The 21,483-nt window shown below is 37.8% G+C and overlaps 1 protein-coding gene across 2 annotated transcripts in view; it reads left to right on the top strand.

The window, feature by feature from the left end:
* The window catches only part of SLC25A13 (solute carrier family 25 member 13), a 147,252-nt gene that overhangs the window by 112,293 nt on the left and 13,476 nt on the right, over positions 1–21,483 (top strand). For both annotated transcript variants that reach the window (XM_032766149.2, XM_032766150.2), the window contains 2 exons: positions 825–905; positions 17,049–17,189. In XM_032766149.2, coding sequence (XP_032622040.1) covers positions 825–905; positions 17,049–17,189 — 222 coding nt within the window. The remainder of the gene's footprint in view (positions 1–824; positions 906–17,048; positions 17,190–21,483) is intronic.

The raw sequence follows: 21,483 nt of genomic DNA, 5'->3' as shown, positions 1-21,483 counted from the left end.
TTGTTAGATGAGGTTTTACTTCCAAAGGGTATGGCAATTGCTCAGATCTCAACCATGGGCACTGCAAGTGGTGTATAAGCAGCATACTTGTATTTCTGAAAAGGGGCTGATTTAAACCTATCATTTGGGGGCTTGATTCAAAATGTACAAAGTCTCCCTAACCCACTAGTTTTACTCCACTGTTTGTTTTGAAGTAGCCCAGGCCTTGATTTTGTTTCTTCTTACAAAAGAATAAGATCCCTCCCTCACCCCCCCCCCCCCCGCAGCAGTTGTGTTTAATTCCTAGATTAATATAAAAGAATGCTGGCACACAATGGAACTCTCATATACGAAAGACACCTGTTTGCATGTATTCCTATTATGTACATTACTTGCTCTTTAGCTCATGTAATTTTAGATTTTCTGAATATTTTGAAGGCATTAAAGAATTTCTCATTATAACCTAATCACAACGCATTGTTTATATACAAAAGCCAGTGATGATGTTTCTTTTTCGTTAAGCTAACATTGCTATAAAATGTATTGCATCTTGAAATCCAATTTTAAATCAGCTTTCAATTACCATTTTGGAGACTCTTATGGAAACTTATGATTATTTCATATATCTTTTTTTAAAATAATGTGTTTATTTGAAAGAACAGTACTACAGCCAGCTTTATAATATTTCATATAGTACATAAGATTTTATTTAATATCTGTGACTGTTTGGCACCTTGATAGATGTAACATCTGGATTTATTTGCATTTTTAATTGCACAAAATTTGTAATTACTATGTGCTTCTCACTCCTTATTTATCAGCCTTCATAAATCCTTGTTTTTAAGGTTAATGATTTTGTGAGAGACAAATTTATGAGCAAAGATCGTTCTGTCCCACTGGCAGCAGAAATTCTTGCTGGCGGTTGTGTAAGTATCTTCTTTACATTTCCTACGTTTGGGAGAGATTAAAATATACTATATGAGATTACATTTTGTGGACTAAGGTTTCTGTTTAACCACAGATCCAGTACAAGGAAAGAATCTACTAGAGCAACTCAGTTCTTTCCTAGATAGTCCAGTTCTTGATGTGGAAGGGTAAACATTTCTATACTCCTTGCTTTCTAACTAATTTGTATAATTCTTCACGTCTTAGAATTGTTTCCTTAATAAAAGGCACATTGGCTGCAGCTTATGGCCTAAATAGGATTCACGCAAACCTTTCCAGAAGTTAATAATCAGTGCATTATTTCATTTTGGCACCCACTGTGCAATGTCACTTTTTTTCCTGATGTTATATCGCGCCCACTAATTTTCACTTTTTGCAGCGATACTGGCTTTGTAAATGGCAAAAACTACTCATGCTTCCTTGCGTTCATAGGAGACGTAGGCTGTGTAATGTTAACTACTGCATAATGCATTCCTGAATGTAGGCTGTATTTAAAACCCAGCATAGTTTAGAAGACTGTTTTCCTTGCACAGAATAGTATTTAGTGAATAATCTGTATCTCATTCTGCATAGTTTACACTTTAGTTCTATCTAGTCATACTCTATCTCACTTTATCTGGTGTATTGATTTTGTTCAGGCGAATATAAATACTTTAAGTAAAATGAACTCTTGTTCAAAGACTAGTGCACTTTAAAGATAAAGAACACTGTTTATTTAAACTGGCTTTGATCACTGGGGCAGAGCAGTGCTGGTATATTTTCAGTCTAACTTAGTTTCTGCTATCATAAGACAAATGAGGTCACATTTTAAAGCAGTTTCTATCTGTGCTGAAAATTATGTTGAACAACTTAAAAACAAATAATTCTATCGTAACATCAGTAGTGCAAAGATTCATGCTGTATGTGCTTGCAAAGAGCACGTTATGATTATCTGAGCCTCAGGGTGAAGTTACAGTACACACTGCAGTCCTGGCTTTCTGTAATTCTCATGGGATGAAGCAGGATTTGGCTGCTGTCTGACTACTGCTTCTGTTTGATCACTGACCTGTCGTAGACTGCCAGGTAGGATCCCCTTGTTCTGTAATTTTAGGAGCATTCAAAAAAAAAAAAAAAAAGAATGTGGGCCTGTAAAGACCCAAATAAAAGCACACACTAACTGAAGGGAAAATGCAATAAAGTACTTGTGGATACAAAAATGTTTGCCCCTCCCATTTAGAAAATTTTTAGTTGTGTGCATATGTCATATAGAATTCAATGCATCTTTTCAACATGAAAATGCACTAAATTATAGATTCATAGATTCATAGACTCTAGGACTGGAAGGGACCTAGATTTGTTTTATTGGCAGATCTGAATTTTTTTATGTAGTGCAGATAACACTAGTTCTTTCACTGTAACCTATCATTTATGAGACTGCTGCAGCAAGCCTTTTTCAGTAGTTCATTGTAAACTAAGGATCTGCTTTAAGAGGAAGATTGCATGGGATTTATTTTAAATATGCTGTAAATGTTGGATTATCCCAGTTGGTATTTGAAATATAAAGTTAATTGAGATTCTGCATAAAGTTCTGGTAAGAGATGTGGTGACAGAGTGCCTTGAGTTTTCTTTAATTGAAGTGTTTCACTTAAGGGTACAGTTTAGTTCCAAGTAGATAGGTTGTGACTTGTATTGTCTTCCTGCAGGTGGTCTCATTTTCTTGTATTTGTGCATCCGCTTCAAACTTACAGCGCAGATTGTCTTTAGAAGTGATGCCTAGTTATTGGCTTCAGTGGGAGCAGAGTCAGTTCTTTGGGAAAGTCCACCCTTGTCTTTTACGTCCACTTAAAACATTGATAATCCCCCATGTGGGAGGCAAGAAGAGTGGTATATAGTATGTCAAGACTCTGTTACGGCTTATTGTTAATCATTATCCTACAGAAGTTTACAGGATTCCAAGAATATCAGAATTGCTCCTAAAGGAGGGCAGCCAATTAAGATGAATTTTGAAGGGGGAAGCTGTCGGATCAGCTTTCCACTCACCATGCTCAGATCTCAACTACAAATGAGTGATAAATTTACATTTAAAAATATTGGTCACCTTCTCTGATCTCCTAAGTCTGGACTATTTGATTAAACAGGAATGTCTACACTTTTTCATGTAATAAATGTGGGTATTTTATTTTTGATTCCAGTTCTGAGCACAGTGGAGGACCAAGCAGCTCTGTAGATGTATTTGTCTCTTTAGGAATACAAAGGGCTTTCAAAGGTTCAGTATCACATGAGCGGTTCCACTCCACCGTTTGCCCAACCATTGCTAGGCGTTGACTTTTAAGTCCCTGGGGAGCTCACCTTGCATCATAATTACTGAGAATTAGTACACATGGCTGACTTTTGCACTTGTAACCAAAGCTGCTTGTTTCATTGAACAAGCCTTTTTCTGTTTTGTAAACTGTTTTCTCCCCTGCAAAAAAATGCAGAAAGATCCCTGCTTCATGACCTCATGGGGTATTTAGTTCAGCTAACAGCCGGTTTCATCGCTTTTATTATGTGAAGATGAAAGTGGTAATTTATCTAAAATTAAAAGAAAATAAAAAAAATTCCTAGAACACAATTAAAAGGAAACTGTAACCTTTATAGATTATTTTGATACAGTGGTTTATGGCGAGCTGAAGTGTAAATCACTCTATTGAATTAGAAGTGCTAAATTCTGCTTCCTTACTTATAAGGAATTCTATTATAAGGTCAAACTGCTGCTGCTACTTATTATAATTTATTAATATATATTTAATGCAGTAATTTGCCTGGTGCTTGACAGCTATAAAGAGATGTGATCCCTACCTGTTTGGTACTCCTATCTTCATATGTGGGTTTTGAGAATCCTTTATAGTCCCTTACACTATTATAATTCTACAAATGTTCATTTCCAAGATGTAGTAAAGTGTCCAATGATACTGTGGGGCTAGAATTCAGATCTGTTAAAGACCTATGCAGAAAATATAGGTTAATTTCCTCAACTTTAAAAATGCAAAACAATATTACACGAAATTGTCGTAATATTGTGGCTACCTGCAAGGAAACCATGCTAAGAGGACAAGTGTATGGCTAGATGCAGGCTGACAGAGGCTGAGCTCCTTTTGTAGTAGTAGTAATCTTAAAGCTTCCAGAAGAGAACATTTTTCTTCCCAACTTTAAAGTTATTTCACATTGGTAACTGTTCCAGTGAAAGCTACTGGCATCTGAGGCCATCCTGGTTTAATGATATACCACAGTATTGCCTGAAAGGGAAAGAGGGACCAACAAAATGTAGAAAGCCAATTTTATTTTGAAAAATGATTATTCATATTGCACATAGCCACTTAGGGCTGTTACTGGTTAAGACATTAAGTAATTTTTTTGATACAGTAACACAAATCATTGTCTCATTTGGATCAGAGAGTAATCACAGAGTAAAAGCTCCAGTTGCATTGTGATTTAAAGTAAGACTGACTTTTTTAAGAAGACATCTGTGTCATAAAACATTGAGATGAATATTCTGCTTGCTTGCATAAATATTAGTTTTCTTTGTCAATGGAGTGATGGCAAAATGAGTAACTTGTCTTAACTCTGGAAGTAGGGACAGACATTCAAGTACTGAAAATAAAATATATATTAAAAAATACAAACAGTTGTTCACTGGATTGTTAGCAGGAGAAGGAAAAATAAGGAGTGTGACTTAAAATAAATACCTATACAAAATCTCTCAACTACTTGCATTTACTGATACAAAAACACCCATATAAATCAGTAGCCTGATACTTTGTAAGAAGCACTACAAAGCAAAATTTTGTTGTTCCCTTAAGTACACACAGTCTTTCCCTACACAGCATCTGTGTCTCCTCAGTATTAGCTGATTTTAAATCACGTAGCACAGTACGATTACAGCTCCCGTACAGACTTGTTTTTATTTAAGTTGTTGAGATAGATTTGGATATGTATTTTTAGAGGTTTTATGTTTATAATAATAAAGCTGAGACATACTGGACCTCCATGGATAATCTCAGCTCTCCTATGGAACATAAAAATTAGATGTTACAGGATTTTAGGGTTTGTTTAACTAGAAAGTGTGCAAAATTCTTGCCAGCAATAATTTATAAAAGATAAATGCACTAACATTCCATGGAAGTTGTGACAAATAATCAATCCCACTGCAAATTCTTAATACTGTTACTTACAACTTTGCTTTTGTTTTTGAAGATAATAAAGATGAGTCCAGTGGTGTCCTGTGAGTTGTGTTCTCTCTCTAGCATATTGTAATCAAGGCACAGAGCTGGAGGATTGCAACTACCAAAACCTTCTTTAGATGTCTTGCCTGCAAGAATCCAGAAACTCTTACAAGATTGTAGACTAAAGGAAACTGGAGGTGCCATTTCTGTTTTCCATGTGCAGAAACTTAAAACTGATAAATTTATTACATTTGGCTGAGAAATCTAGGTTATGGATAAAAAGAAACTCAGAGCTATATGTCAGGAAAAAAAAAGTGCATGTCAGAGAGAAAATAGAACAGTCTCATTCCTCTTAATGCTAAAAGTTCTGGTACAGTGTATTAAGGTTGTTAGAGAAATAATGGTGTTCTTTATGATTGCTGATATTAACTTTGAAAGGAAACTGAGTACACTTTTTTGAACTCTTAACAGATTAACTCTAAGAGGTCTATTCTCCCATCAATACATGCATATAACTTCCATTAGTGTCAGTGGGAGTTGCACATGCATATAAAAACCCAAGATTCACTTTTCTGGTTTAAGGAGGAACTGGGGAAGATCCAACTTTATTTTCATTGCCAATTGAAATTAAACTACCTATTTATTAACTTGCTTAAAAGTCCCTTAACTTAAATTTAGCTGTTAAGAGTATGACCTTCTTCTATGACTTATTGTGTATGAATAAATTTTAACTATATATAAAACATTAACCTCTTGTACATATATCTAGATTCAGACTCAAATTTAATTTGAGAGGTACTATTTGGTAAAGCCAGATGTGCTTTAAAACTGTTACATTCGAATTGTTTCCAATTAATTGTTCATCCAACCTTAGTTTTAGGTGTTGTGTTGAAGAGTGGTGGCAGATAAGGTAACATAATATTCTATCCAGATCGTTGTAGCAGAAAGTCGTCTTATTAGGGAGGGAGAGTCTGTGGTGTATATTTATCCTTCCACTCTCCAGACTAGATTAGGAATTCCAAGCTGTCTTTCCTTGTAGTTTTGGATTTTCTCCTACTAGTTCACTGAATCTTTCACCCACCCCATCTGTTTAAAATGGCTTTTCTTAAAGTATGTAGGGCATGTTCATATACACACACAAAATACCTATTCCAAGTGATGATTTCTCTGCAGTATATATACTCTTATTTTAGGTTTGTTCATTTAATGTATATTTTCCAAGGCATATTCCCTGGGACAAATCAGAGAGGCTGATTTTTTTCCAATAGAATTTTTACAGATCATAAAACAATTCGGGAGAGAGGCAGCATGGTTTTCATTAGATTTTTCAAAGCCTAAAGCATATAATCTTTTTGGACTATAAAATCCCATTTTTTCATTGAATGTGCTTAATGTTCTGCACATTTTAAATATTTAAAACATGATTTTACTACTGTATTGTGAAAGTTTATTGTATTGACAAGATATTTTATAGCCCCAAAAATATAATTTGTTTTAAATTACCTTTAACTGCACTGCACTTTCCAATCCTCCTTTTAAAGCAAGCTGAAGTTTTTAGTGTTAACCAGTACAGGTCCAAAAAACTATAACTTTAAATCCAAATCAGGACTTCAGATCCAGTTATCTAGTAGAAATGGGAAGATACTCATTATGTGACAATACCAAGAAATAATGGATTACAGTTTTAATACAGCTACCATGCCTTAAGGCATCGAAGGTCTGTAAATCATTAAATGATACCACTAGTAATCAAAATAGATAAAAGTACAGCAGGCAGAGCCAGATGTTAACATATTTGACAGGGCTGTAACTTAATTGCTTTTATGACACCAATCAAGTTGGCTCCACTTTGATTTCTTGGTGAGGCTTCTGAAGGACAGTTTTACCTGTAAAGTGGAAAATAGAAGATCTACTGTTTTTCCGTTGCAAAACTGGTCAGAGCTTTGTAAATAAACCATCGTTTTCTGTTCAGCCATGTTATTAAAAAATGAGGGTGAAGAAATCTCAATAACTTGTATCTGTTTGTTACAGAAATTATTCAAGCAGGAATCTACTTTGCTCTGCTTGATTAGACTAATTGCAATTCCATTTATGGATTGTTTAATGTGAACGTCTAAGAGAGCTTGTTCCCAAGTTTTTGCTACATATGGATATTGAAGAAGCTTTAAGTGTTTGAGATTGCAGCATGGCAACTTGGCCGTTTAGACTATCCAAACTAGAAACCTTTAACCAGAGTTAGAATAACTACCCCTCAAAGGAGAGGCACACTAGGAAAATGCTACTTGTCAGTATGAGTCCGGCCCCTTTGCTGAGTTTATCAATGTCCGGTCGTCATAAGCAGAGTGAGCCAAGTGGTAGTGATCACAGGTGTTCTGCACATTTTCAGTGGCAAATGTACATGTTGGAGAATGCTATCCACGCCTTTCTATAGATAGCACAAACAGGAGGAGGGTGAGCAGTAGTTGGTGAATGAGTAGAGCTCTCCCACCTTCCTGCCAGTCAGGAGGTAAGTGGACCACCCTTCTCAGGAACTGGGAAGGGACAAACAAGTCAAGTCAAGAGCTGGCTGGTCTGGGTATCTCCCCTAGAGCTGGTTGAAAAATGAAGAAAGAACTTTATGAAAAAATGTGAAGCAACTTCCGTTTTACATTATTTGAAATGGATCCTCTTCCTCCCTCCCCATTAACTGTTTTTAGCCAAAACTTTATCAAAATGGTTATCAAGTTCATCTACTGAGCCCCTGGATTTTCAATAATCAGTTCGCTGAAAAATCCTGGTTTTCAGTAAATGAAATATTTTGAGTAAAATGTGAAAAATTAATGGAATTTTTAAAAAAATCATTAAATTTTCCATTTTTTAAAAAAAGACACCTTTCAAAGAATAAATTTTTTGTCTGAAATTTTTGAACAAGCTCTGTTCTTACCAAAATGCTTTTCCTCAAGTGCCCCTACGAAAACATGTCTTGAAGTCTATCTTGCCTCCTAGCTGATTGGAATATTTTTTCAAGCCTGGCTTTCAGTAATCTGAGACAGAGCTGACTTCTCTAGAACCCAGTAGATAGGAAAGGAGATGCCCAGTGTAAAGGCATGTATAGCGATACTCTTTTGATTTTTTGGTATTTGTAAAACAGGACTTTTGAAGAGACTAAGGTTGTTTAAGACCCTGAACTGGGACTCGGTACATCTCAGGTTCAGTGTCTGGTTCTGTCTGTTACCGCGGGCAAATCACTTAATCTCAGTTGCCCATATATGAAATGAGGATAATGCTACTTCCTTTCTCACCCTTTGTGTGTATCGTCTGTTTAGATTCTTATCTTCCTCAGGGAAGGGCTCTTCTTTACTATGTGTCCCCCAGGTGCCACTAAACAAAACCAAAAAAGTGTGGGAGGGGAGGTATACATAGGAACATGCAGCTTGTGAGGGTCAAGGACACAAGGGGTTGCCTGAACAGCCTATCAGGCAAATTATTAAACTCTTAGTAGTTCCATTTCAAAGATTAGGAGTGATTGGGAGAAAGTTACACCTTGATGGGATTTTATTCCAAGTGCTTATATATACACTGTGTGTGTGTGTGTGTGTGTGTGTGTGTAGATATATATAAAAAACAATGGTTGCCATTAAAAAAGGCAGTACTGATTCTCATTTACTGCATTATTTCTCCATCCTTATAATAGGAAATTACTACTGTACCGTAGGCGACACTGTGCAATAACTATTGAGAAATGTTGACATTTTTCTTATCGCTACCAACGAGACCCCTGATAGGCCACACTAATTACAAAATAATATTTTGATCCAGAGTGATTTAACCTCTGTATTGTCATAGTGCCAGAATGCCACAATGATAGTTCCTGCTCCAAAGTGCTTTATGTCTAAAACCAAGACATGAGAATGGAACACATGAGCAGTCCAGGGTGGGGGGTTGAGGAAGGGGCTAACAAATAACTATAATGTGATATGCACAATCGTTAGCCAGTGCATAGTAGTGATCACAACTCTCCACAAGCTTAGCCATCACCAGGTTTTACTTTCCTGCATGTATTATGGAAGAGGTGAGTTTTGAGGAAGCACTTGAAGGAGGACAAAGTGACAATAGATATCCACCCAGCTGTAAAGTGTAAGCAATCTCCAAATATCCTTTGCTGAGAGTAGAGTGTACAAGAGATCATGGGTTGGAGAAGATGGAGGTCAGAGCAGTTAAAATTACATTTCACAATTACTGAAAAAGTCTGTGGAAGGAGAAGTCTGCAACTTCATTTGGGCAAGGGGTCATTTAAATTCACACCCTGTACAAATCCACAGAACTTGCTTCCTGAAGGTTAGGCTTGAATTTACATTTGATCTTTTCAATGAGTTCCTAGCAATTTCCACTTGTGAAGATGGGTCTCATTTAGTCCATAGGTGCAAAAAACTCCAGTTACACTAAGGCTATGTCTACACTACAGGATAATTCCGAATTACATTAAACCGGTTTTATAAAACAGATATTATAAATTCGATTTCACGCGGCCACACTAGGCACAGTAATTCGGTGCTGTGCGTCCATGGTCCAAGGCTAGCGTCGATTTCTGGAGCGTTGCATTGTGGGTAGCTATTCCATAGCTGTCCATAGTTCCCAGCAGTCTCCCCTGCCCTTGGAATTCTGGGTGAATCATTGTCGTGGTGGTTCTGAGTAAATGTCGTCAGTCATTCCTTCCTCGGGAAACAACAGCAGACAATCTTTTCGCGCCCTTTTCCCTGGATTGCCTGGCAGACGCCATAGCACGGCAACCATGGAGCCATTCAGCTTTTTAAAATTTTACAGTCACCGATGTGTACTGGATGCCGCAGACAGAGGCGATACTCCAGCGCTACACAGCAGCATTCATTTGCTTTTGCATGATAGCAGAGATGGTTACCAGTGTTCTGTATCGTCTACTGCTGGAGTAAACTGGCAATGAGATGACAGTTACCTCTCCCCCTCTGTACTGTCTACTGCTATCATGAGTGTCCTGGCTGAGATCGCAGCCGGGGGCGCAAAAGCAAAACTGGGAAATGACTCCCGAGTCAATCCTCCTTTATGGTTTCTAAAATAGTCAGTCCTGCTAGAATAAGGGGCAAGTGTAACTAGAGGACCGTGTATCAGAGAGCACAGCTGCTCTGTGTCAGTATTCACAGGGGGTGCCTGCAACACCCCACCGTTGCTTCCCTCCTCCCCCAACCTTCCTGGGATACCGTGGCAGTGTCCCGCCCATTTGTGTCATGAAGTTATAAGAATGCAGAATAAGAAACACTGAGTTTTTAGTGAGATAAAATGAGGGGGAGGCAGCCTCCCGGTGCTATGACAGTCCAGGCAGAACATTATTGGTGCAGGGGAGAGGAGCCCAGCATGCTGCTGCTATGATAGTCCAGGCAGTACAGAATCTTTTCTTTACACAGGAAAGGGAGGGGTTGCTGATGAAGCTCAGCCCCCAGTTGCTATGATGAAGATGGTTACAGCCCGTTCTGTACCATCTACTGGAGCTTCCTATTTTTTACTCAGGCGCCCCCGGCCAGCCTCACCTGGAGCACTCACGGGCTGATGGTGACGATGGATATCAGTCATATTGCACTGTCTGCCACCGGGGAGGGGAGAAGAGCCGGATATTGCTGTTTGCTGCTGGGCAGCATCGCGTCTACCAGCAGCATTCAGTAACATAGGGTGACGTTGAAAGAAGTCAAGAAACTATTTATTTCCTTTTTCTTTCATGTGCGGGGGCGGGGGAGAATAAATTGACGAACTATTCCCTGAATCACGCCGGACAATGTGTTTGACCTTATATAAAAAAAATTTATTATAATTAAATTAAATATTATATTATATTTAAAATTTTATTAAAAATTAATTCAATATAAATATTTTAAAACTACAGTCATTGGGACTCAGCCCAAGAATGCAAATACTTTTTGGAGACTGCTGTGGACTGTGGATAGCTCGGAGTCCTCACTACCCCTCCCTCCATCCTCCATGAGCGTCCATTTGAGTCTCTGGTTCCCGTTTACGCTTGTCACGCAGCACTGTGTAGCCTGGAGATTTTTTTTTCAAACGATTTGGCATTTCGTCTCTGTAACGGAGCTCTGATAGAACAGATTTGTCTCCCATACAGCGATCAGATCCAGTATCTCCCGTATGGTCCATGCTTGGAGCTCTTTTTGGATTTGGGACTGCATCGCCACCCCGTGCTGATCAGAGCTCCATGCTGGGGCAAACAGGAAATATAATTCAAAGTTCGCGGGGCTTTTCCTGTTACCTGCCCACTGCGTCCGAGTTCAATGATTGCAGTCCAGAGGTCAGTGGTGCACTGTGGGATACCTCCCGGAGGCCAATAATGACGATTTCCGTCCACACTAACAGTATTCCGAAGTAATACTATCGATTTTAGCGTTACTCCTCTCGTTTTGTAGGAGTATAGAAATAGATTTAAAGAGCCCTTTAAATGAATTTAAAGAGCACCGTAGTGTGGACGGGTACAGCATTAAATCGATTTAACGGCGTAGTGTGGACCAGGCCTAAGATATGAAGTTCCCATTCTTTTTAATGTGATGGTGATGAAATCCTACTTATGACTGTAAAATACTTATAGCACAGCTAAGTGACTTTTGACCTAAGTAGTCAAGTATAAAATAGACAAGTTTCTTGTTACACTGACGTGTAATGAAAGTGGTGTGTATTAAATTAATACTTTTTCGTGTGGGATGAAGCCTCATTTTCGTGTTAACTAAAGGAAAATACTTAGACTTTTTCCACTCGTCCTTTTCCACCCAGGGAAGCAGAGCGAAATTAGAAGAAGGGGTATGATGCATCTAGACTACTGTACAAGGCTACAGTGCCACCGAGAGGTGGTCTGATAAAATCATAAACGCTAAGATCAGAGTAGTGTCACTTATGGGAACCGTAAAGAAGAAAACATTAACTTACATTTTTTTAAAAGTGCACTTTTTATATATTTTGTCCATATATGAAGGCTCATTAATCATTTTATAGTCATCGTGGTTTGTATAGTTGTGTTTTGTTATGTATAATTCTTGGATGATGGAAATATTCAACTTTTAGTCTCATGCCTTCCATCAAATAGAGAGTATAAACATTAGTGTATTATCATTAAAAACCACTCAAGTTGTAAGTTTAAGTGATGCTTTAAAAACAATAAAAATAAATTATGTCTTTACATCAGCTGTTGGATCGTTGCAGTATAGTGTAGTTTGCAGGACCTGCAAAGGATTTTCTATACAGCACTTTTAGGATGAATTCCCACACATTGGTCAAACTCCCCTAAGGATGATGCTACTACTGTGGCTGCAGATTTTCTTCTTGTGTATCTGAAATGGGACATAAATGGCAGGATTGATTTTTGTGCTGATTTGTTATAGTAGCATCCTTATGGGTTAATGAATGAGATTTAAAATATGACTTTGAAAGGAGGAGAATTTCAACCCAGTAATTGGGTGCAGTGAGATTGAGCCCATCCATGGTTTGTATTGACACAATTATAACTCAGCCTATGGCAGGCTTTTCTTCATTAGTTGAGAAGGAATTTTTAACCAAAGAGTGTTAGAATCTGTGAAAAGGAATGTGTTTAACTTTTTTAACTAAAGCATTTGTACTTTTAAATAATTGTTTAGATGAAGTGGGAAGAAATTCAGAAATCCCGAGGTGTATAAATATTTCATTCTAAATGAAGAAAAAATTGGGATTATTAGGCTATAGTTAAAAGGTAAAATGTATATTAAACTCTTAATAAAATTTACTCAGAAGGGATCATGTTGTATAGTGGTCATAGAGGGGAGACAATTAAGCTTGAGTATTTTGGATGTAATAGCTTTTCATTCTTTGATAGTTTCAGACTAAGCACATTGTTTACAAAGTCTGCCTTTTTTGGTGCAGGCTCCAGCAATATTAAAATAACTTTCTACTGCAAAGATTACAAAAAATGGATTTAAAGCCCCTAACCATTTTTACAAAGTAAAATGACAGGGAAATGTTTTGCATGAGGTTTTTGTCTCAGTGAGTTCTATAAATAGACAATACTAGCAACTGAGGATACACTTGTGATTTCAGCTGCTGGAATGGGTTCTATTCCTGGCTCTGCCACAGGCTTAATTTGTGACTTTGAGTGTTTTAAGGCTTGTCTACACTGGCAATTAACAGCGCTGCAACTTTCTCACTCAGGGATGTGAAAAAACACCCCCCATGAGCACAGCAAGTTGCAGCGCTGTAAAGTGCCAGTGTAAACAGTGCCCCAGCGCTGGGAGCTATGCCCCTCATTGAAGTGGATTTTTTTAATGTGCTGGGCACCATGGCCGCACAAGGCACGTTAGAGCGCTGCCACATCAGCACTTTAGCATAATCTCTGTTTCAAATTCCCTGTTAGTAAAATGAGGATAATGATACTTACCTGATAAGTGTGTTGTAAGGAAATGGCCTTTAATGTTTGTGAGGCTTTCATACTGTAGAAAAGTCCATCAATACTAAACACATGGTGAATGGTTTAGTTAAGAAGTATTCTGGCCTTCTACACATTAGCCCTTTCCCCCTAAAATTTCCCACCATTGGCATTCAGCTAGAGCAGATACCAACATTCAAGGCTAGGTGAACACCACATCCAGTGTATGGTAGTGCTGCCACTGGAGCTGTATCAGTGCTCGCTGGTGTTGATACAGCCTTAGAATTTTAGCTGGTGAAGAAGGTGTGTGGTGGAAAAAATGTACACATACACATCTTGAACCTTTTAGTCAAGTACAGGCTGGCTCATAACTGTGAACTGCTGATGGTTTGGGCTTTTGCAGCAGGGTATAGCTGCTAAGTCTTTGGTCAAATCAGTATGCAAGGTAAACCCAGCAAATGACAAAAGTTGTAAGATATTTTGGGGATTCTAGTTAATACTATTAGAGAGATTTTCTTGGACTTACCACTTGAAGCTGTTTCTATAGAATAGTTTGCCTTTTTCTTAAAACCTTTCATATGGACAGGATAAACAAGTAATCACCATTTGGCTTTTGGGTTCTCAGTAATACTTTGCTCTTCTAATAATATCACCTTCCATCTTCAGACCTCAGAGGGTGTGTCTACTCTGCAGTTTAAACACTTGCGACTGGCCTGTGTCAGCTGACTCGGACTTGTGAGCCTCAGGCTGTGGGGGCTGTAAAACTGCAATGTGGACATTTGGGCTCAGGCTCGACCCTGGGCTGTGGGGCCTTCCCCTCTCATGAAGTCCCAGAGCTCAGGCTCCAGCCCAAGCCCAAACATCTACAGTGGCTAAAATGGACCAGCTATAGGTGTTTAATTGCCATGTAGACATACCTTAAGCGCTTTACAAATGTGAGCAAATTAAACGTTCCAGTGTGAGGAAACTAAGTGGTAGAATTCCCATTTTGCAGATTGGAAATTGATACAAAGGAAGGATAAGTGCCCAGAGTCACTAACACTTAATTCTGTGTATGTTATAAGTGGCCATGGAACTCTGAGATTTGAACTGCAAGACACAGCTTCAGAAAGACACATCTGCTTTATACATATATTTCATTGTTCCTCAAAACTGAATCTGTGTCTTTACTCTGGCATTTAGATTTACACTTTTAAGCATTTTTTATGGATTTGTAAATTACTCAATACATTTTAGTGAGTTTTCCTCATCCCTGTTCAGTTTTATAAATTGAACTTCCATTTTGTCATCTTCTTTTGGATTTTGATATTTGGTTTCCTGTTAGTGAAAATAAAAGAAATATGTGTACATTCAGTCAGGACATAGTGAACTGCTAGGAAATCAGGTGTGGAGAAAAAATAGTTTATTTTGCACTAATGTAAATCTGTTCATGTATGTGAAACAAAGTTTATTTGATTATTCTTCAAACAAAGGATTGGGAACAGTCTGAATTTTAGTTATTGGATACTGTGCAACGACAGATGTTTTACCTCTTTTTTGAAAATCTTTATTCTAGAGGAACAAATATATTTAAAAATAAAATATGGAAAAATTACATAAGATTGTGCCAAGGGCTGAAGATTTGTGTAAAGCAGGAGCACTGACTTATAGTTAACTCTGGAAATCAAGTGGTGAAGAGAAAAGGGGTTAGGCTTAAAATAATGTTTTTCAGAGGAGATCTTTGACGATGTGTATTCACAAATGAATATAACACATTACATGTAGGATTTTTCTCCTCCTCAAAATGAAAAATATCTAATTGCACATAGGAATACTTAGTATGTGCCTCATGAAGTGATGCTCATGTTAAAATGAGTCACCATAAAGGCTTTCCAATCATTTTGATTCCTGATTTTTTTGGGAGGTATGTGGATGGGGAGGAAACCGTGATAGCAGCAGACTGGCTGTTTTATCACTAATATTTTGCTTGAAAAGTGTATCTTAATAAAATACAGAATTGAGGTCAGTGTGCATGCTGAAGAATTTCTGTTGTCAACAGGAATAGCAGTTTTATGCGTACCAGTATTCTGGTTTGGTAGAAGCAGCTAAATTATGCCAATTTGAAAGTCAAAACCAATTGAGCTGCACAAGAGCATGCTTTTTATGGTCAAAATAGGAAACATTTGGGATATTTTGGAGGTTATATAAAAACTTTAATTTGTAACCACACAATATAAGTGCAGTCTAAGTGGTAGGCAAGAATAGTTGCGTATGCCATTTACTGTTTCTCTAGTGTATTAGTTAAATAGCTTAACAGCACACTTTTTGTTGGAAGATGGTTAATGTGTGCCATTATTAATATAAAAAAACCGCAACCTCTCCTTTCTTCCCCCCAAACAGGTGTCCATAGTGCTTCAGATATGCTGCTTTTTCATTTATGGTTACTTCGATTTTGCTATTTCATTCTGAAATACTTTTTTTTTTTTTTTTTTTTTGGCATTAGTTTTTGCCTTTCATGCAAATGTGGTAGCATACCTGGTACTCGAGCAGGATACAATACTTTTGCTGTATATCTAAGCAAATTGATGTGTGTTGGAAAAACTGTCCGCAGAACTTTGGATTGGAGCTTGAATGAATAATATTGCTTGTACTTAATTTAATGTAATACTTCTGTGTCATTTTGATGCAGGAATAAATCTTTAACAAGATCTGTCTATATAGTCAAAGTGAAAAGGCTTCATGCTGCAGTAGTTATCAGTAACAGAACTAGTTAAGACCCTAAAATATGTGTCCATTTTAAAGACCATAACAGGTAGTTTAAATCCATTTGTGAGATTTAAAAAATATATATATATAAACCCAGTTTATAAATAGAGATTTTTTGTTTATTAAACTTCTTGCAGTGCTGCAAAATAACTAAGATTTTGCAACAAAATAATGATCCTGTGTACAAATAATGATTGTGTGCAGATTTCTGAAAACAGACTAAAATGACTTTTGATGATGATCAAATTTTGGAGGTCCGTAAATTCTAAAAAGCATAGGAAATTCACTGCTTTAAATTCATATGTTCTCTGAACCAGTGCCAAAATTGTGAGAGAGATCCTGCCAGACCCTGCTCTTCAGTAGCATGTTTAAGTACTGGCAGGCAGATCTCAGTTTCTTTACTTAGTTATTAATTCTTCCTTTTATTTTATTACTTGCTTTACAATGTTCTTGGCTTGTTGGTATTGTGAAAATTGATGTTGTTGAATTTTTCTTCTAACAGCAACTGAGCTAGTGTCTCTACTGTAGGACAACTGAGCTTGTGTGATGTACTGTAATGTTACTAACCTATCTCTCTCCTTCTCCATTCCCTCATCCTCCACATTGAGTGAGGGTAGATGTTTTACCTTGTGGATTGTAATGCATAAACTAATTGCTACTAAAAATCCATAATTTGTAATGGCTTAGCTGACTGTACCAGGAATGAAACTTCTTTCTCTTGAATGTTGTAAGATCTTCACTGCTCATAGTTTAATGTGTTCACATGTTCATCTTTCCCCTTCCCCTTTTACTTTCAGGCTGGAGGTTCTCAAGTGATCTTCACAAATCCACTAGAAATTGTCAAGATCCGATTGCAGGTGGCTGGAGAAATTACCACTGGTCCACGAGTTAGTGCCCTCACTGTATTACGGGACCTAGGCTTTTTTGGCCTCTACAAGGTAACTTTTTATTAAATGTGAATTGAAATCCAATACTAAAAGCCTCTGTAAATAAGAGACATTAATTTTAGTAGATTAATTCCATCATGCTTAGGAAGGTTGATGTGCAAATATGATTAGTTCAGGACACATCTTTGATTCTTTACTGCTGCATGAGATAGCTATATCCTTATCCTTTACTAAATAAAAGGATTATACGAAATACTATAGCCATAATGTTTGCTTGTAGGTATAGTCCTAGATTTCTCTTCCCCCCCACATGCACCCACACACAGGGGTAGGGGTAGAGATATGGCAATAAAAAGCATGGAATGTTGTGGCCCTCTAGTGTTCCCTGCATATACCTAAACGGGAAGGCTGTGGAAAGATATATGCATTCCAACCATAATTACTCACAATGATATCTCTTTATCTAATGTTGTGCATTTAGAGTTATTGAAACATTGTGAATGTAGAATTATTCAAAACTAGCTGCCAGATCATCTGCTAGCTTAAATTGGTATAGCTCCTTTGACTAGAATGCACTGGTTTACTTCATGCGTCTAAGGATCTAACCTAATGTCGTACCCAAGCTATAATAAAAACTAGCTGTTTTCCAGAGTGCAAATGACTTGCTTTGAAATCCACTTTTGAGGTATTAAAACATAGAGACTCACTTTTTTTTGGAGTTGTGGGTTTGATCTGCTGCTGCTGCGTTTCACTTACCAGCTTATCCAGATGTTATTACTCATTTTAGTGATAAGCATTTAAGTGCCATATAAAACTAGTTTAGAAATACAGACAACAGGAACCATAAAGGCAAATCCCATAGTTCTCTGGCAAGTTTTCCCTGCCAGGTTAACGGACCAGTTAGTAGAAAGGATAGGGATGGGATTGTTTGTATTGTGAAAATTGATGTGTTTTATGAGTGGGCACAGAGAGCTCCACACTGTAGCCGTTACCCATGTGAGCAATCTACACTCAAGTGAATAGTCTAGTTCTCCTCAGTTTATGCAAATAAGGGCAGCCAGATTGGAGCTTTTTGTAGAGAATCATAGAAGGATAGGACATCTCGTTGTCCGTAACATTAAAAGTCATGTCTTAACAAGTTTCACCACAGGACAGAAAGTAATGGCTATATTCTAGTGGTTCTCAAACTGTTTTTTCCATTCCACAGTGTACTGTGTACAGAAGCAGGATTGACCACCTTCCTACTGTACATCTTTAATCCAGTGTTTGGTGGCGTAAGGCAATATTGGTCTGTATTTTTTGTAGTGATGCAGTTTTAAACTGAAACAAAAGACAGCATGAACACCATCTGAGTACTGGAAAAAAAAAAGTGCCACCATATTTACGCGTCATTTCCATTTGTAGTTATACAGTTCTTAAATTGTTCTGTTAACATCACAATAGAGGAATTGGCATATGTATGTGTGTTTTGGCCTGGAGAGCAGTACAGATGTCTGAATAGGACTTAATGGGGAATAGTTTTTCCCTCTAAATTGACTTGCTAATTTTTTGGCCATCTCACTCTAGCTGATCCTATTATATACACTCCCAATAAATGACATCAGGATGTTGCTCAGGGCCAACATTACAACTGAAACTGTGGCTGTAGTAAGCATTCCACGTCCCTAAGGCTATACAGGGTTAGAGGACAGGTAGTAAACTTTTACATATTCTAGTCTAAATGAATTAGAATTATGATTAGAAAGAATACCAAATTACTTGATTAGAGTTTATAAATAACTTTTCTGAACAGCTGGTGCTAGTTGTTGAATTCAATTGGTTGTATTCTTTTTATTTTAAATAGCATTATCGTCACAGGTCATTGTCACTTAGTGTAAAAGCTGTGGAAATATTTGTTTGCGAGGCACGGAACTTTTTGTTAACGGCTTATAATGATAATTTCCAAATGTAGTTTTGCTTCTGAATGTGTGCCAATTTTAATCACAGATTATGCCATTACTGTGCTAAGTGTTCACTTGAGAGACAAGCTTTATCCACACTGTGAAAGCCACAGAAGCCTATTTTTTGTCTCTGATTTTGTCCTTTTATACATTTGTGGGATTCAGTGCCTATGAAAACTCGACAGTCCTGGCTGTCAAAATAACAGTTATTCATGGAACATATACAGTATACACAATGAAGTAAAGCTACTCCAAACTCCTGCACCAGTCTGCCTCATCCCGACCTGGAGAGACTTAGGCCAGGTCTACACTACGAGATTAAATCGATTTTAGATATGCAATTTCAGCTACGAGAATAGCGTAGCTGAAATCGAATATCTAAAATCGATTTACTCACCCGTCTTCACCGCGCAGGATCGATCCGTGCAGCTCGCCATGTCGAATCCGGAAGTCCAGTCGTCTAGCTGGAGTTCCGGAATCGATCTAAGCACGCTCTGGGATCGAGATATCGCGTCCAGACCAGACGCGATATTTCGATCCCCGAGCAATCGATTTTAACGCTCCGATAGGGCGCGTAGTCTAGACGTGCCCTTAGGGGTGAATGTAGTCATCTTCTGAATTCTCTTTTTCGTAAACAAGACAGCACAGATGAAACTGGAGTGAGATCAGTAACTCACTTCACATAAAGCACCAATCAGTCATCAGAAACTACAGCCCCAAAGTATTTACCAATCTAGAGTGAATTTTAACCAGTGACTTGAACTGAAAGGCACTATTCTTTTTTTAAAGCTATATAGTTCAATTAGCAAACTATTTTATTAAATTAAGTTAATACACAAGTTGAACATCTAGGTAATATTAAGTGCTCTAAATTGTTTTTAAAATATCTCAGGAAATACGGACCCCCAGTGCTAACTAATAAAATGTTAGTACCTTGATAAAATATCTGTTTATCTTTATAATAATTACTCTAATGGGGGTAAGACAGATCTTCCATATTTTGAACTTGTTTGTTTTATGCTCAGTGTCCTTGCAAAGATAGTTCTATGATTAAAAACTCTATCCCAAACTGTGAATTTCCTTCCTTTAGTAGGTATAAATCAGACCCCACCCCGCTCTCAGGATTGTAGAAACATGAGAAACATTTTTCTTGGATGATGGCTTGACCTTGTGTTTTTAAATTGTAGAGTACTTTAACAGTCTGACAGAGGTTTGTCTGGAGTTCATATAAATATTCAGTCTGTTTAGCAACTAATTCTGGTGGATGGATGCTGTTTAGCACCGATGAATTTATCATCTAGATATAAACATTAGAAGCCATCTTTCTGACAGAGTGAGCAGACTTTGCCCCTCGGGGGTCTTGGGTGCGAGACATCTCTTTTAGAGACTTTAGTTAAGCCTTTCAAGGAGCATCCACTCCGGTTCTAGCCATGATGGAATGCAGAACTACTCTTTTGCTATTTGCCCTATTGAGCTCTGACTTCTTTGTATATGGCAGTATCTCTTTAGGTTTCTTTTCCCCATCCCCCACCTCTTAACAGAGATAAATGTCCATCTATCCTCAATAAAGTTGATGAAGAACTGAACCTGGCTCACCTACGGTTGATAAATATTGCCATCTCACATCTAGCAACCCTAAATTCTGTACATCAGACTGTCAAGCTGCTAGTAATGTTGCTCAGGGCTAAATGCTGCTATAGGCATGGATCTGAGTGGGCTTGAAAGGGGGAGTGGCAACATCATGACACTGGTCCTCTTTCCATTTGACCCTACAAGAGCCCTTCCTGAGTGCTTTTGAGTGGGGAGGAGACACCCATTCTCAGCTCAATAGTTTTCCACTGCTTTGTGTCATGTGGCATCAGTATAACTTCTTCAGTGTTAATTTACTCCTGCTTTCTGAACTCTCCTGTCCCTAGGGCCAGTGGTAGTGCATCTGGGAAATCTGAAGAAAAATGATAGTTTAGACAAGGTTAAAGTGGGTTAGTATGAGACATTGTAGCAGTAAAAGTACCATTGTCCTTTTGTGGATTTTTCCTGCAGAGAGCGACAGGATTCTCTGTGAGTTTCCACTTGCAGAGTTTCCTTCCAATTGTTCTTTTGGGGGTGGGGAAAATGGGTTTCCTCCCACTCCCATTGTATTATATGGCAGAGGGATTGGCCCATGGAAAGAAAGATACTACGAGAGGATCATACAACTACGCTGAAACTGTTTAACGTTTGCAAAATGCTAATTTTTTCAAAAAGGGGAATGGATACCTTAACTAATATTTTCAACTGTGATGGATGAGAACAGGCATAGTACTTTCAGTCAGTTAGGCCATCTGTAAGTACAGTAATAGACCTAAAGTATTACTTGTCTGTACGAGGCTAGCTTTTATATTGGGAGTTTGAAAACTTCTTCTTAA

This window comes from Chelonoidis abingdonii, chromosome 2, assembly GCF_003597395.2.
Source record: "Chelonoidis abingdonii isolate Lonesome George chromosome 2, CheloAbing_2.0, whole genome shotgun sequence".
Taxonomy (NCBI): domain Eukaryota; kingdom Metazoa; phylum Chordata; order Testudines; family Testudinidae; genus Chelonoidis; species Chelonoidis abingdonii.
The sequence above is the reverse complement of the archived record's forward strand: the minus strand, read 5'-3'. Positions and strand labels throughout refer to the sequence as shown.